Consider the following 18,800-nt stretch of genomic DNA (forward strand, 5'->3'; position numbering starts at 1 on the left):
GAATAAAAAAACAAAAATAAATACAAAAAGTAATCAAGTTAGTGAAGATTATAGAAAGTATTGCAATATTTAAACACATAGTGCATGAATGTAAAGTGTGTCCTAATTTGGGAACCTCTTTTGTGTCCGAGGTAGGACTAGCGACAAATTGATTTGGAGAACTTAGAATGCTAAATGCCTCATTTTATTGATAAAAAATAGACGAATCCCAAAACGACATTAAATAAACGAGAAATAAAAGTTACTAATGGTCATTGGCCTTATTACATTTATAAAGTGAAAAAGACAAAATCCTATCTACATGGTCCCAGAAGGACCTTCCTCAGGTTGAATGCTCTCGTTGATCAGATCTTTCAGTTCACGTAGGTTCACCAGTAAAAATGCCTTTGCCAAGTGTTCTCCTTTGTTTCCCTTAGCGTTCTGGCAGTTGGTGACTCTCTTCCTCACTTTTCCTTCCAATTCCAGCAGACTGTATTCCAGATATTCCAACTTTTCGCTAGCTTTGGCGGCCCTCTCCTTCAACACATTGATTTGGTCATTCGATGGAAGACTCTTCCACCAGTCTAGCAAGAGTGAGGGTGTGCTAACCATACCGAAGCTGGGGACCCCGTTCTTTATTTTCTTCAAAATAAAAGGGTTAAGACCATACCCCCACCGGACTCGACTATTTAATATCAACAATTAGCATGAAGCATTTAGTTCTCCAAATAAATACACAGAACGTGGTGACGTCCGTTTGGGTTCAGGGAAACCCGATGAACTTTGGACAAGGCTATCTTAAAGGATCATTATGCGGACAACATAACTGACCCAACTAGGTTTGATCATGATGCATGCATAATTCGAATATAGTAAGGGTTATATGGGGTTTTAGACTGGTACCCTTGAGCGGATAACTCAAGGGGGAAGGCACGGAATCGTCGACTGCACCGCTGATCAACTGGTTTTACTGCAAATATGCCTTTCCGAATTTAGGGGGTTAATGATATAGGAAGAGAGCAACCACTTATTATAAGTGTTGCTATGGTATTTGTTTGGAACGAGTGGAGTATGATGTTGATCATGATTATGCAATGATTAAAAGCATGTTGGCACGTGTTTGCACGTTAAGAAACAATAAATATAGCAGTTTTATAATTTAAAGCAGTAATAAAGGAAAGAAACGAAGAAGATAAGTTAGTTTTGCTTTGAAAAGAAATTAAACGCTTTAAGGAATTTAAACAAGTAATTGCACATAAGGGAGGTACAAATTCACAAGAACAATCTGAATTGGTAAAAGCCTAAAGATCCCCAGCAGAGTCGCCATGCTGTCGCGCCCCTTTTGTTTTCCTCTTCGCATTAGAAAATTGGGTTTATGACATTATAGGCATAATACAACTCATTCTATTTGTGAACTGGGTTTTGCATTTGAAGAGTCACCACCTAATGATTTAAGGTACATTAGGACACCTATAAGATTCACTTCTAAGTTTGTTTGATAACCAGAGATCGGGTAAGGGCTTGAAATTATCCAAAAAGGGAAGGTGTTAGGCACCCTTCGGGATCCACTAGTGTGGTTCCCGGCCAGATAATTTTTTGTGAATTTGTGCAATTTGGCAAATAGACAAGTCTATGCTCAAATAGTAGGGGATTTAAGTTTAAACACATAAGAGTTTGAAAAAAACAATTATTAAAAGGCGGATTTTGAAAACGAAGTTACAATTCTACAAATACTTGAGAATATAAAAATGGAGGGGGTCCTAGGTTTATTTATAATATGGATTATATCAATGCGATACCCAGTATGACACTCCTCAAAAGAGAGGATACACGTGGTATTAGCGCAACGGTCATCATATCCATATCTACCCTTCCTACCCCGTCGAGGTATTAAAGCTCGGATTGGTCTCGACCACTATTGCATGATATTACCCATCCCACTCCTATTAGTCCCGAAGGAACTTAGGACTACTATTCCTAAAGGAGAGGGATATTCGGTTGACTTTTATGTTTCAGAAGGTGAAAATGCTAAGGTGACATACAAAAAAACACATAGGACTGCATATGAGGGGAAACATGTAAACAACTAAAAGGCACATGTATACCTCCTCAAACAGAACACATAAATAGCACGACATAAACACAGTTAGGGTCTGAATTTAAAGTGCTAATGCAAGGAGAATTTTAATTATTGAGGCAGACCAGTTTATTACATAACTCAGATAAGAAGTCCGAATCAGGTATGCCTGCTGGTTGTAGTAGTTACTGATTAACAAAGGCAGATTCAGTTTTTATTGGCGTTATCACCTAAGGCTCGCCTAAGTGTTTGGGTGAGATCCTATAAACATGATATCTATTGCTGATTCAGAATGTAGTAAATCAGTAATAATTCTACAACAAATGATTTGAGATCCTATAGACATGCTTTCTAAGCCGCGTTGAATAAAGGAGTAAGGCTGTTTAAAACTAATTCAGAACAATACGAGTTAGGCTGATTTTAAACTAGACTAGTTGCAGTTTTATAGACGTTGATATCTATTATTGCTAATTTTAATTCATATAGAAAAGATATCTAGTCGAACGTGAAATGAAGCATGCAGTATTTACTTGAATCCTATATGCATGATTTCTATAAAGGTACTGATTTTACCGATGTTAGATTGTAACCGCTTAGATCCTAAGAGTATGGTGTCTAAGTGTGGTAATAAACATGCAGAATTAAAGACAAACCCTATAGGCATGTTATCTAAATGTAGAGTTAGACATGCAAAATTTAGGACAACTGATCTTATAGGCATGATATCTAAATGTAAAGTTAAACGTGCAATACAACAGATCTTATAGGTATGACATTTAAATGCAGAGTTAAACATGCAGAATTTAAAACAACATATCTTATAGGTATGATATCTACCCTTAAGCATGCACAATTACCCAGCCTTTTTCACTAGCCAACCCCAATGTTTATTACAAATTATTACAAATTGAATAATGAATTGCATCAAAAAAGTGTAAAAGAAGAAGTTACAACTAGAGGAAGTTTGTTTCTTGACTTCCTCTCTGAGTTACGGAATAAACTACCTCAAATGCCATTTGTTCTAAACCCTTTCTCAGACTTGAGTGTGTCAAAGTTCCCTAAGGGTCTCAAGGGACCCGGACAGTGCTTACACCCAAGTTTGCATAACCAGATAGAGATGAGTGCAATGTGGAAGGGTCAACCCTTATGTGTCCAAGTTTAGAGGGAGCTCATGGGTCCCAAGGCAAGGCTCACACAAGAGTGGAACAACCTAAGTCTAAGAGTATAGTGGAAGTGCAGGAGAAGAGATTTTGTTTAAAACTAGGTTGAGAATAGTAAGGTGTAAGGGAAATATGAAAACAGTAATAGTAAATCTAATACTACACAAAATCAACATTTTTATACAAAGGGGTCAGGGGTTTGGGAATACATTGCAGGGAGCATATGACCCTAAGAGGGGTCAGGTTTGGACATGCACAGCAATAGCTAGTGCTAGCATGCCCATAAACCAGCCGAAGAACACAACACATAGAGGGGATATGAAGCATATGACCCTATGGAGGGTCGGGTTTGGGTCATGCACATCAATGTATAGTGCCGACATGCCCTCAAACAAACCAAAGAACACAAACACATAGGGGATATGGGGGTTTGGGATTCATGAGTCATAATAAGTGACTGGCAGTGTTCATACATAATAAAAATACATTAATTGAGAAGAGGAAGGGGCAGATTACAACATGCTTGGTAATGTAACTGGATTAAACACAAGCAGAAAACATGCAAGAGTGAAAGAAATATTAAAGAAACATGTTGTTGTTGATGCTAGAAGATTAATTAGAACATACCAGTAAAAAGGAAAATGCAGAAAGAAAAGTAAGCAGATTTCCACAGCCTAGCCTTGGCTTTCGACCGGCTTGACAAAGTAGCAACACAAGTAGTAACAAAAAAAAGAGCTTTGAGTGAAGTGTATGTTCTGAACTCAAGTGGTTCGTTCGTGTTTTTGAAAGAAGAGGGGTGCAAGGTATTTATAGTTTTGAACACATGAGGAATAAGGTAATAAGTAAAGTTCTACCACAAACATGGAAACAATCACAAGTCAGGATCAATTACACAAGTGACTCCCTTTAATTAAGGTGTCACTGTTTAACGGGTAATGACAGATTCAAAATAAGGAAAGAAGATCAATTTAAAGACAAACTAATTATTACCATAAAAAGAGTAGTAAAAGCATTGAGTAAGTAATCAAGTCTAAGCACAGAAATATGCTTATTTTGGGAAAAGATTCAGTAAGGAAAAATAAGAAAAGGAATCAATTAACTTCAACAGGCGAGTGAAATTAGAGTTCATAAAAGAAAAGTTTTTGAAATCAGTCACACGATTGAGATCAATCAAAGAAGAAACATGCTTCTGCACTTCAGTATATAAGTAAAGTGAACAGGGTCATCAAACATGCGAGGCCAAGCATATTGGCAAAAGAGATAATCACAAGCATGCAGTAGTGGCAGAAATAAGCTAGGGTTCGTAAAGCAAATATTCGAAGCATAGTAATCAAGTAGGTCAAGTCACATTGAATTCAACAGTGAAGAAAATAGAGTATCAGAAACATGCAAAGGTATCACAGTAGTAGGTGAGGAAACTTTTTGAAAAGTATAGGTTTTCGACAAAAGTTGAGTTAGAAAGATACGAAAACTCAGAATTAGATGAGTCACATAAAGAAAAGAAAGTCTAAAACAAAAGCTTTCAGTTGAGTCAAGTACTCGAACAAACAATTTCAGCCCCAAAAACCTAGGGCTTTTCAACAACAATCGAGTTTTAAAATGGTAACACAAATAAATCAAACAAGAAAATTTCTTTTGTTTTGTCTATTTTGTTGAAATCAGGCACCCACCTAGAGAACAAGGGAAGACAACACGAGTTTCAAACATAGAAAGCAGTTCAGGATCAAGCAGTTAGGCACCCACCTAAAGAACAAGGAGTGACAGTTCAAAAGAAAGGCAGTGTCAGGAAGAGGACAAGTCAGGTTCGACAATCAGACACCCACCTGGATAACAAAGGAAGATAGTCCAAGGAAAAGCAGCCTCAAGAGAAAGTAGTTCAGGTTCAGCAATCAGGCGATCACCTGGAGAAACAAGGGAAGATGACACAAGTTCAAAGGAAAGCGGGTCAGGATCAGCAGTCAAGCGCCCACCTGGAGAACACGAGAGAACAAATCAAGTTTCAAAGGAGAACGGTGTGAGTTCAGAAATCACGCGCCCACCTAGATACTAAGGGAAAATGGTCCAAGTTTCTAAGGAAAACAATTCCAAATAACAAAAGAATATGGTTCAAGTCAGCAATCAGGAACCCACTTGGAGAACAAAGGAAAATTAGTCAAGTTTCGTGGAAAAAGCAGTGCAAGTGTTGGAAATCAGGCACCCACCTGGAGAACAATTGGAAAGCAGCAATGTTCAAAGGAAGACAAGTCAAGTTCAGCAATCAGGAGCCCACTTGGAGGACAAGGGAAAACAGGTCAAGTTATAAGGAAAAACAATTAAAGTTTTGGCAATCAGACGCCCACCTGAAGATCAAGGGAATACATTTAAAGTTTTGGCAATCAGGCGCCCACATGGAGAGAAAGGGAATACAATTGATGTTTTGGCAATCAGGCGCCCACTTGGATAGCAAGGGAATACAGTTGAAGTTTGGCAATCAGGCACCCACCTGGAGAGAAAGGGAATACAGTTCAAGTTTTGGAAATCAGACGCCCACTTGGAGAGCAAGGGAATACAGTTAAAATTTTGGCAATCAGGCGCCCACCTGGAGAGCAAGGAAGTACAGTTAAAGTTTTGGCAATCAGGCGCCCACCTGGAGAGGAAGGGAATACAGTTCAAGTTTTGGCAATCAGGCGCCCACCTGGAGAGCAAGGGAGTACAATTAAAGTTTTGACAATCAGGCGCCCACCTGGAGAACAGGGGAATACTATTAAAGTTTTGGTAATCAGACGCCTACCTGGAAAGCAAGGGAATATATTTCAAGTTTTGACAATCAGGCGCCCACCTGAAGAACTAGGAAGACAGTTCGAGTATTGACAAGTAGGCACCTATCTGGAGAACAAAGGAATTTACTTCAGAATGCAATGCAAGGCAACAACAAAAGGAATCTCACCTGGAGAGTACAAGTCAACAGAGCAGCGAAAACTGCAAGATCAAGTTTGAAGATTATAGACAAGATTCTTGTAATTCATAGATCATAGTTTAGTCTAGTTTCTTTTATTTTATCTTGGTGAAATAAGGAGTTCAGCAAGAAGTAACAACAACAACAATAGTGAAATCAAAGCTTCCTGGTAGTCCCAACTACCAAAACTTCCCGAACTACACTGACCTGATTCCTTTATAACCAAGGATATGTAGGCAACCTTGGAAGCAAGGTGCGGTCAAATCTTTCAAAATGCTTCCCACGGAGTATTCAAATGGGTAAAAATCGCTCGTATCCACTCACATTATTTTTGCACGAAAACTTTTTTAAAATTTTATAGAATTTTGTGGAAATTTGTGCTAATTGTTTGCATTCCCGTGCATGTTTATTTCCATTAAAAATCATGAAAATGTCAAAAAAATGCCATGCATTGCATGTAGGATTTATTTTGACATTTTTAAGGTTAATTAGTAAATTAGTTGCTTTATTAAAAAATAAATATCACAAAAATTGGATACTTTGCATTTTTTGCCTTTTAATTTTAAATTTGTAATTTCCATTTTTAATTTAGGAGTAATTAAATTTTGTAAATATTATAGTAGATAATCAGCTTAATTTTTTCAAATTAATTATTTTAGGAGTTTAATTTAGGTTTTAATTAATTAAAATAGGAAAAGAGAAAATTGAAAAAAAAGAAAGGAAAAAGAGAATTAAAAACAAGTTTGTTGTGTAATGGACCAAAACGCAAAGCCCAAATCCCCTACTATTTCCCATTCCAACCCAGGCCTAGTTACCCGGTCCAGCCACAATTAGCCTAAAACAACGTCGTTCACTCCTTAAAATCCCAGCCGTTGATCTTTATTGATCAAACGACTGGGAACTAACCTACTCATCCCGATATATATGTCCGAACCCACCCCCTAAACCCTTCAAACCCCCCATTTCATCTCCTTCATTCTACATCTTAACCTAGCCGCCCCAAGATCCCCATCAACAATGGATGCCACCCTAACACCATCAAACAACCCCAAATTACTCCTCCACAATCCCCACCCTCCCTTGAATATTAATTAGACACAAATTTCCCCAAAATCCCCACCCGTTACTCCAAATCCCAAATCTGATGCCAAAATTCGAAAACCCTAGTTTTGTTCTCTTTTCAAAGTTTAAGCGATTTTGTTTGATAATGAATCAAAACTCATGTCGATAGATCATTCTCCATAAGAATAATCGATTGGCATTAATTTTGATTCGTTTCAAAAGCTCAGCGGATTCCGGCAAGCTTCGTTAAACAATAACGTTCATCGAGTCACTCATCTGTTTCCGATAAATACAGTACATATTTTTCCCTTTGATTGTATCTCCATTTCTTTTCTTCCCATATCAGTTGGATTTTTGTTTGACCTAGTTCTATTTTAAAAATATATATTAATAGTCTATTGTAGTTAATTGCACTAGAGTGGTTTTGTTTTCTTATTCGCTGTTTGTCCGTGTTTTATTCATTTTTTTTAGTTTTATCCAGCTTAGTCTATAGGATTCGAGTTATTTCTCAAAATCGATTAAGTATTTTTTTGAATTGGTTGGTCCACTTATTGACCAAATTGCTTTTGTTCTATCTGTGACACGGTTCTTTTCTTCTTCTTCCTTTCGATTTGACTTTAGTTCAAATTGGGCCACAACTTGAGTTTCAATGCTCATTTTAGTTGGTTTGGGTTTCAGCATTGGGCTTTTTGGTCATCTCTGACCCGGTTCAAAGAGGCCCGTTCATTTTGGTTTGGAGTCTTGGGTTAATTTGACCCAGGGGTGATTTTCTGAATGTAAATACAGGGATGTCGAAGGTTGTTTTGAGTATTTGGGGGTTGAGGGAATATTTTTTGTTGTAGGAAACTTCTAGAGGATAAGGGTAGGATGACTTGCAGGCTAAGAAAAAAGGTTTAAGATATTTTGAGAGGTTAAAATGGTAAAATAATTAAGAATTAAAGGAGTAGAATGAGAATTAGTTAACCAGGCTAGGGCTGCCTTAGGATTGCCTATATAAGAGCCCTTTTCTTTCATTTTGAGCAGCCATTGATACACTGAAAAATACTAAAAAAGTTCGTACATCTTTTGGTTGAAATTTATTTTGGTTTTGCTCTTTGGTCTACATTGTTAGTAAGAATTTAGAAATTTCAAGGAATTTATGTTCATCTGGGTTAAAAAGTGGTTTAAAAGAGCTGTGTTTGCTGTATTGAATTGTGAATAGCATGTGAAGTGTAAATGTGCAATCCGATGTTGAATTATAATGAACACGAGTTGCTTGTTGAATCATATTCCCATGCTCCTTAATTTCATTAATTTTTCTGTAATAGTCTAGCTTTTTATATGCATTCTATGTACTCTTTCATGTTATTGATGTTGTATCACATGGTTAAGTTTTGGTTTAATACTTTTGTATAGTCTAATGGGTTGTGAGTCGTTTAAACACATATCATGGGTGTAGAGAATGCTCAAGGCATTTTCAATAGGGATCTAGGTCATATGAAGAACTTTTTTTGGTTTTGATTGAATATGTTCAAAGTCAATGTTGATTCTCAAATTTAAGGTTGGTCACATAACAATCTCGTAGGCTTATTTCTTTCTACAATCTGGTTTGAACATTTGTGCTCTTGAGGAGCTATAATTTGAGTAACAAGTTGTTAGTGCTAGATATTCCGATTGTGTAGGATTTTCATTATTGTTTTCATTAGAGAGGTTTAAATTGAGATTTGAGTTTTATACAAATTGTTTATAAGTCATCTTGGGGCTAAATTGAGTTTTGAATGTTGCACCGTCTTATCCTCATGTTGCTAATTCAATTAAATTCAAAATAGTTTTTCTTTTAGATGTGTAATATGGTTATTTGGGTGTTGTAGTATTTTGAGCTTTGTACATCAATTTGCTACATGTTGATCATAACCAAATGAGCTTAGCCAACTTTCAAAGGCTTCAGATGTCTCCTCCATTTTGTTTGGACTCGATCTTGAGCCCCCAAGCCCTTCAGTTTTTGCTTTCCATTAGGATCAACTTACTTTGGGCCTGGACGTTTGGGCCATTTGCCTGAAATGCATTTTACATTCCTTGGGCTTGCCGTCGAGCCCGATTCCCCTTATAAATAGTTTCTGCAGGTGAAAGCCCAAGGTAGACTTAGCCCAAATACTTGATGGTCTAGTACAAATATCATTTTTCTTTTAGTTAATAGTTGTGCAAGAATAACTCTTTTAACTATATTGAGTTGTGCCATCATAATTAATCTATGGCCCTCACATGTTATAACTAGGAATTAAGAATAAATATCCGTAGAAAAGCCTTTAGGCGCATTGAAAAGATACAATTGTGATTATGTACACGTTTGCATGACATGATTACGATTCTAAAAACCAATTCGGAGTATGCGTTCGCGCAACTTCGATCAAACTTTCTTAACAATAAATCTTTTTTAATAGGACACTAAATTAAATTTATTTCATATAGCTCGAGGTGTGTCATCCACAATTTAATCATACATGGCTCTCGTATTAATTTCATAACCTAGATATAAAAATGACGAATGTTCATAGTTCGCTTTAGGCACGTTTAAAATACCATCGTGATTGCGCACACGTTCGCGTGATATGATTACGATTCATAAAAATAAAACCGGAGTATGCGTTCGCGCAACTTCGACCAAATTTTCTTAATAATAACAAAGCGTTATTAATTGTGGACACGTCGGCGTGACATGATTTTTGACGCGACAAACAAATGAGTACATGTACGCGTGACCCATTTCAAGATAATTTTTTAATTAAAAGCGAAAAATGCACATAGGTTCTAAAATTAGTAATCAAGCAATTTAGTCAAGCCAAGTATGATCAAAGCGACCATGCTAGAACCACGGAAGTCGGGAATACCTAAAACCTTCTCCCGGGTTAACAAAATTTCTTACCCGGATTTCTGTGTTTCGCAGACATTAATACAGAGTCAAACTTCCTTGATTCAGGATTTTAAACTGGTGACTTGGGACTCCATAAATTATCCCACGTGGTGACTCTGATCTTAAATAATAATCTCATTTTGATTGTCACTTAAATTGGAAAAAACACCCTTAATACCCTTCCCGGGGTAGTAAAAAGGAGGTCTGACACTTACCTCTTTAAATATTACCACCTATTTAATGCTGTAATTGTCACGTATTTGAGCCAAATCTTGTTCCACGTTAGGGGCTTCATCTTTATCCAAAGATTCTTAAATAATCTGCCACTATAATTTATTAATTACCCACATAATTAAGAATTTTTCTTAAATTACTTAAAATACTATTTGTTTTGAATATATTTTATACATTCTACTATCACGGTCATATGGTACCTTGTATGGTACTAGTCCATAAGTATCGAGGATTATATCTCGGACCATATTTTATCCCAAAATGACAAATTTCAACCAACCGCATTCTTCAACTCGCTTACCCTCTCAGCTTCACGATTTTACTTATCACATGTTACAAATATCATAAATACCTATAACTTCAACAAACAAAAAAATAGTCTTGTCCTCATTTTAAAGTACTACTATTACAATATCAAAATAATAAATCGTGGTACCATTTAAAAGCAATACATATATTATTATTTCGTTAAAATATCCATGTAAAAAATACACATATTTTCTCAACTTCTAAGTTTCCTAATCTCATATAAAGAGTACGTATTTTCGTATGCTTAATACTTAAAATGGTATAAAGTAAAAGATAACCTTATTTTCTTGTGAGAAAATAATTCATATCTTTACAATAAAAAAAATCTCATAAACTTTTCTCATATTAGGTGTATAATTTAAAATGTATTTGAAAGTAGTAATATTAATAACTATATGAAATCATATTTTTTTCAAACTATTTTACAAAAATATTCCACTCAAAATACCATATCAAACGCATATAACAGTGTCAATGTTGTTAAACTTACGGGGTGTAACACAAATAAACTCACTCTTTTCTCCCGCTTAGCCAAGGCCAAATATTTTTTCAAGTTTGATTTAAAATCTGAATTTTGGCAATTGGGAATCCACCCTAATGAAAGACCCAAAACATGATTTTGCATCCACAATCATCACTTCCAATGGAAAGTCATGCCCTTCGGATTAAATACCACACCCTCCTTGTTCCAAAAAGCCTTGACAAGAATATTACTTCCCATCGTCCATACCTATTTACTTTACATTAATGACATCCGATTATATAGTGATACATTTGAAGAACATGTCAACTTACTTCGTCAATTTGAGGCATTGGTAACTCAGTGTGGGTTCATGCTTTTAGGTAAAAAAATGGTTCTTGCTCAAAAAGAGATTTATTTTCTCAGAATGCATTTTGTCAAATGTGCATACAGTCTAGAAACACATATATGTCAGAAACTACTCAAGTTTCCAGATACCAGCCTCACAACAAAGAAGATCCATCAGTTCTTGGGTGTACTAAATTATGTAAGAGATTGCATCTCATATATCTTTAAATATATTTCTCCGCTCACAGAGATGCTAAAGAAAAATTCTCCATCATGGGGAAAGAAACAAGATGAAGCAGTCAGGGAAATAAAGGAGATATCTAATAATGTCAGGTCCCTCTCTATCCCTTCAGAAGGTAAGAAAATACTACAAACTAATACCAGCAATGAATACTGGAGTGCTGTTCTATTTGAAGAAAAAGATGGCAAGATCAAAATATGCGAGTATGCTAGTAAAAAGTTCAAAGATGTCGAGCAACATTTTCACTCGACTTTCAAGAACATTCTTGCCGTGAAGAATAGAATCAAGAAATTCATTTTTTCATGATTTCATGAATTTATGATAGAAATGGATATGAAGACATTCCCAAAGATGATCCAGATAAATTAAAAAATTATTACCAATCCTCAGATTCTTAGATGGGCCCAGTGATTCTCTCCATACAATCTTATGGATCCTTTTGATCCATCAATTATAATAAAAAGGAGAACTTATTATGAACTCCAGGTTTTCTGGCCGCATGGAGGATCTATTCTGAAGCCTTATAGGGTAAATCCAGTGTCACGACCCTAAACCCGGACCCTGTCTGCATGGCGTCTCTCATAAAGACAAGGCCGGTCGACACTTTCCCATTTTAGTGTTACGCAATTAAACAATAAGAATTAAGTCTAAAAACAGGATAAATAATCCAAAAGAGCAGTGAACATTACAGTTTGCGGAAATAAAACCCAACACAGCCCGATACCGGGGTGTCACCAGTCATGAGCATCTATCAGTACACTACAAGTCTGAAATGTCTACCAAGATATTACAGAATAACTGAAAAGAGATAGAAATGAGATGAAGGGGGAGACGCACGGGGCTACGAACGCGGAGCAGCTACCTCGTGGACTTCGAAATCTGTCGGGAGTTCTCAACCTTCACTAGCAGGGTCAGCAATGCCTGAATCTGCACACGGGATGCAGGGAGAAAAGTGAGTACTCCAACTCAGTGAGTAATAATCATAACTAAATAATGAGAGCAATAAATCACGTAAGGCACATTATAGGCTATAAGGAAGTAGTAAAAACTAGTAAAACATTGAAGCATTAATAATGTGTAAAGTGATTTTAGTCTAGTTCAAACTTCATGAAATGCCTTTTTAAAAATTTAAGCAGGTAAATGATAGACAAATAGGAAAGATAAACATATAAAGGTTCGCCCCTCGGGCACAATGTCAACAATTCCGCCCCTCGACAATATCTCAGAAATAATATCAGCCCCTCGGGCTAAATCTCACATCACAATGGGTACCCGCGCTCACTGGGGGTGTGCAGACTCCTGGAGGGGCCCCTTACGGCCCAAGAGAAATATCAAGCCATCTCATGGCATCATCACTAGACTCTCGTCCTCATATCAATAAGCCACCTCGTGGCGTACAAAACTCAGGCCCTCGGCCTCATAATCATAAGTAGTGTATCACCGCTGCGGCGTACAACCCGACCCAAAAGTATCATCACAACACAGGCCCTCAGCCTTACTTAGTCAAAATTACATAAGCCACTCGGTCAATAGTAAAATATGATGCTCAGCCAAAAATATCATTTAAAAGATCATTTAAGTGTTCAAACAAAGTAAACATGGTTGCGTTATGAAAATAATAGATTATAGCCTGATTGAGTACAAGTATAAAGTCAAAACAGTGAGGAAATATCAATAAAAATTCCCTAAGGGTTCAAATAGGTTGAACTAGGCCCAAATATGGCATTCAACCCAAAACATGATGTTCACAAATAAGTTTCAGTCACAATCCCCAATAGTGCACGACCCCACGCTCGTCATCTAGCTTGTGTGTCACCTAAATATAACACACGATGTGCAATCCGGGGTTTCATAACGACAGGACAACATTTACCACCATTACTCACCTCGGTCCGGTCCAAACGCTAGCCCACGATGCCTTTTCCCTCACGAACAGACCTCCGGATGCTCCAAATCGAGCCACAATCAAAACATAACCATTAAAATATGCTAAGGGGACAAAGCCCACTCGAAAACATCCCATATACATCAAAAAACCTGAGATCGCTCAAACCCGGCCCCCATACCTACATCTCGGAATCCGATATAAATCATATCAATATAATCCTCATCCTCCCACGGGTCTATACATATTAAGAACATCAAAATCGGACCTTAAATGGCCCCTCAAAACCCCACTCAAAGGTTTCTCAACTCAAGCCTTAATTACCTATTTTTGCTACTAATTTTACATGGATTTCAAACTTACAAATGCTAAAATTCATCATAAAAACAAGTTTAGGGTCCAAAAATATTACCTACATAAACTCGTACTTACGCTACCGCATGTGCGCCCACTTCACCGCTTCTGCGGTTCCTGAAGAAATTCCTCTTGGCCGCTTCTGCAGTTGCCTTCCGCTTCTACGATCATCGCACCTGCGGTCTCCTAACCGTAGGTGCCGTTATGACAGAAACCAAATACTTCAGCTGCAAAAACTCAATTCCAATTCTTCCGTCACTCATCCAGAATCACCCCGAGGCCCCCCGGACCTCAACTAAAAGCACAAACAAGTCACATACTACCATTCAAACTTGTACCAATCTTCAAAACACTTCAAACAATATCGAATCACCCAAAACACATCGGATTCAAGCCTAAGCTTCCAATTTCTTCTAAATTACGCTTTTGATCAAAAAGTATACCAAACCACGTCCGAATGATCTGAAATTTTGCACGCACGTCACAAATGACACCACGGATCTACCCCAACTTCCAAAATTCCATTCCGACCTCTATATAAAAAACTCACCTATTAACTGGAGAACGCCAAAATCCCAATTTCGGCAATTCAAGCCTAAACCTTCTACGGACCTCCAAAATGCATTCTGATCATGCTCCTAAGTCCCAAATCTCCTAAAGGAGCTAACCAAATCATAAAAATTCCAATCCAAGATCATATACCAACAAGTGAAATCTTGGTCAAACCTTTCAAATTTCAGGTTTCAAACTGAGAACCGTTCTTCGAAATTCATTCTGATTACCCTGAAAACAAAAAACCAACGATTTACATAAGTCATAATATATCACACGTGGAAAGTCATGCCCGTGAACTGGAGAGCGAAGTGCAAAAGCTCAAAACGATCGGTCGGTTCGTTACATCCTCCCCCACTTAAACATACGTTCGTCCTCGAACATGCCCAGAGTTGTTCCGAAAACCATCAAATCATTGTGTAACCTTACCATGCACATACCCGGGGGTGGTCTCACGTCACCCTATCTCATATAGGTCCAATAACACAATGTAACTAAAATTTCACAATCCAATCTAGCCTAAAATCATAAAACAACATTTTCACTTCTGAAATCATCAGTACGATCAGAATCTCACATCTATACGTTGAATAAGTCCGAACAAGCTATAATAAACCATATCTGCAACCCTTGATGCAATCATAAGATATACCACATAACTCAGACATTTGTAACGATAACTTCCCAATTACGACAGTTGCATACCACAACTGAATACCGATGATAAACCTCTTATCAACTAAAGTCTCATTGCAACACTTTCATATACTGCCAATGTTAAATGCAACACATAGAAGTTATAAATATTCCTTAAATCAGCCATTCGTGAAGCCACTTCCCTTTTGGCAAGGACCATAGCAAATTCCTAAGTCGAACATTGATATTATCCTTCCAACACGCTGAAACTGAATCCATTTGTATACTTTATATATCCAAACAATCATCTAATCCCACATAACTACTCTTGTGACATGACACATCAGTACAGGCTAAAGCCGCAATATGTGCAATCTGCGCACCAATAAGCAACGATCCGACATACTCAAATTATGAAAAATGACTCAAATGAAGGAGCTGTACCGCAAGCTCACAAGTACCACTACACACAATGTTGAGAACCCATCATACATCATAGAAATAGAACACACGAATCTAACCTGCAGGATCATACCTCCACATAGCTTTGCTCCAATGCGCGACCTCATCCAAACACTAGTCCGCATGAAACACCTCAAGTCACTATGCTCACAATCGACAACCATGCGCAATATGATGTCTAATACCAAAGCAATTATCATAACCACTGTAAGCAATTGGCATAACATTACACATACCTGAAAGGACATAATCGATACGCCATCCACCGAGCAATACCTAGTACTCTCCCCGCTCGAATTCCACTGAGAGACCTCAATAAAACCACACCACATGTGCCTATAACAGACAATCCCAATGCCTTGCAACACGGAAATGTAACTCATAGATCTCCCCATATGATTAATAGGCTTAATAACAATCGAATCAACACATCCCTCAACAATACAACTCGGAGCCAACCAAGCCGTCTTGATGCAGAACACACACCCATATAGGTCTACTAATGAACCCCTTATCAAGGAGTTCCTGAAGCTGCTCATTCAACTCCTCTAACTCCGTTAGTGCCATCGATACGGTGCCCAGCACCAAATCAATACTGAAATCAACAACCCTATTTGGTGACATGCCCAGCACTAGGAAACACATCCGAAAAAGTCCCTCATCACTAGAACTGAATCAACAACAGGAGTCCCTGCACCGACATCCGTAACGAAATCCAAATAAGATAGACAACCCTTCCCAGCCATCCGATGGGTCTTCAAAGATGACATCACCCTACTATGAACATAATCCGTCGAACCTCGCCACTCCATCTGTGGCATTCCCGGCATAGCCAACATTACCGCCTTAGTGCAATAGACCAGAATAACATGACACAAAGACAACCAATTTATACCTAATATTACATCAAAATCTAACACACCGAGAACTACACTGTGTCGATAGTCACTGTATAGTGCCGATACACGCGACCCACAACCACAACATAACCTGAATATGGGAACTCTCCGTCTCCAGCTCCATATAGCACATAAATCTCTATATTCGATCTCAATTCCACCGTCCAAATATACAACACACCTCTAATACCCAATCTTTCCACGAGAGGTACTCTCATAATTCTTCTGTTCCACTAAGCAACTCGAATATCAGTAATCGATCTAACAAGAGAGTGCCACAATACTACCGATGTACCACTAACTTAATCACATTTCCTTTTTCTGGAATGTATACCCTTGTCAGGTCACACCAATTAGCAAGAACATTTCCTTAATCATTTGAAGATCATTTCCTAATCATCTAAAGCTGCCCGTGCTGCCTAAGAATATTATGACCTTCCTTTTAGAACTGAACTATAACCTTACACATGCAAATTTCAATACTACACAACATACCGCATAAACCATACCATCCTAGGATAACTATGAGGACTTCATATCCCTTCTGAGACACAAGCAGCTAGGTATCCAAGAACTTTCCATTGATCCCATGTAGAAGAAAATTACTATACATCCCAGACTCCTCATGCCCGTAGAAAATATACATCTCTAACCGTGGTAAAAACCATCAAGAACACCCCGGGTTTCCCTTTGCACAAACCAGACCTGTCAGGACTGAATCCTTCTAACTCAACCAAGCTACACAAGTCATCAAAACCTAAGAGCATTGCCACGAAGTACCTCTAGAAACTCATTATCTCATAAGCACCCAAAGAACTAATCGTATCCCTTACCATGTCGATCCGACCTACTACCAAGTTGCCCTATTTATCCGAGTTCCTTCAGAATTACATTTAAATTAATACTTCTCCTTTCCATAATACCGCAATCCTTAATCCGGACTCACCACACAAGACCCAAGCATGTAACCACACCGTCTAAGGCTTATAAGCCACCGAATACTCTATTTAATATTCCCAAAAGCCCCACATTCAAAATACCTACCCAGAAGAGACTTCCTGTGAATCTGAAGCCATTACCTTCCTAATACTGAGGTATAGAATCCCATAATTGATATAGAAATGACACAAGTCTTGACACCCTCCAATGCAACCCTTAGTTTCTCGCCAAACCATACACTTGAAAATTTCCAATTATTACATGTATAATCTTGAACACATTAGAACCATTCTTGAGAGTCATTCACTCTACTGAAACTACAGTTATCCTAATCAAGCGAAGCGAACAACATGTGCGTCTTTAGCACTCTGACACCAGAGAATGTAACCTCATCCTAATACAACCAAGCAACTTCCTGCTCCATGCACCGAGCATCTTTTATTGACAACAACCCAAGGAATTCCGTGATTCTCACACACCTATGAAGCATACTATAACCTTTGTCAAGAATATTTCCTTAACTCAAGCCATCCTCGGTCTCAATATCCATAGGCCATAACTAATTCTCCTGTGCGCCTTAACTAGAACCAATATAGCACATAACCGTGCAGTCAATCTAATCAATAGCAGACTCCCCCACTAAACTCGAAACCATAGATCAAAACACACAATAACTCATCATGCATATACTTTATTACTGCCATAATACCATAGTGAGATTAAATGACATCCTTCATAAGCTCGTGAAACACAAACCATCTAACACTTTAAGTCTTCTACAATTCTCACATTCTCTCCCGCAACAGTTAAATCCACTCTCTTAAGCGACCCAAATTTAAATTGCAACACATATCCTTCACTTGTAAATAATATCTTCTAATAGACAATCATAAGGATAACACAACTTTAGAACACTTCGCATGAGATGACCCACCTACTTTGCCTCAAACTAACAATTATGTATACCTTCCACCATCATAAACACTACGCAGTCACTTAATCTTCCAGAGTCTGAACTCATATCGTAACATGAAAATTACTTCACTCCTAACTAGGAAACATGAAAAGATTCTTTACACACCGATAACTCGGGGCAATACCTCAAATCAAGATGAAAATCAAGTACCTAATAGTTCTTCCATTCTCCGGCAGACCCTTCTCGTAGTTTCCAAATCATATGAATATATCTCGCAGTCATAACATACTCATTACATAGCTATCCAGTCATTACTTCCCTTAATAGGGACACAACAGAACCTAGAGATCCAGTACCACGCGCTCACGCAATTAACAGCTCAAGGATTAAGCTATAGGCAAACATTCGGCCCCAAGTCCTCCAGACTGGCCCAACATCAACGCACTGAGTTCATATCTCGCC

The 18,800-nt window shown here is 37.8% G+C and overlaps 1 protein-coding gene across 1 annotated transcript; it reads left to right on the forward strand.

Moving 5' to 3' along the window:
• The first annotated feature begins 11,497 nt into the window (after positions 1-11,497).
• Positions 11,498-12,001, forward strand: LOC142166134 (uncharacterized). Its single transcript, XM_075224559.1, has one exon. It carries the CDS (start codon positions 11,498-11,500, stop codon positions 11,999-12,001), a length of 504 nt encoding a protein of 167 aa, XP_075080660.1.
• The last annotated feature ends 6,799 nt before the right edge of the window (positions 12,002-18,800 follow it).

Source organism: Nicotiana tabacum, chromosome 11 (genome assembly GCF_000715075.1).
Source record: "Nicotiana tabacum cultivar K326 chromosome 11, ASM71507v2, whole genome shotgun sequence".
NCBI classification, from domain to species: domain Eukaryota; kingdom Viridiplantae; phylum Streptophyta; class Magnoliopsida; order Solanales; family Solanaceae; genus Nicotiana; species Nicotiana tabacum.

Excerpts from the sequence above, each read along its gene's own strand:
- LOC142166134 (XM_075224559.1), top strand. The coding sequence starts at position 11,498 with ATGGTTCTTGCTCAAAAAGAGATTTATTTTCTCAGAATGCATTTTGTC.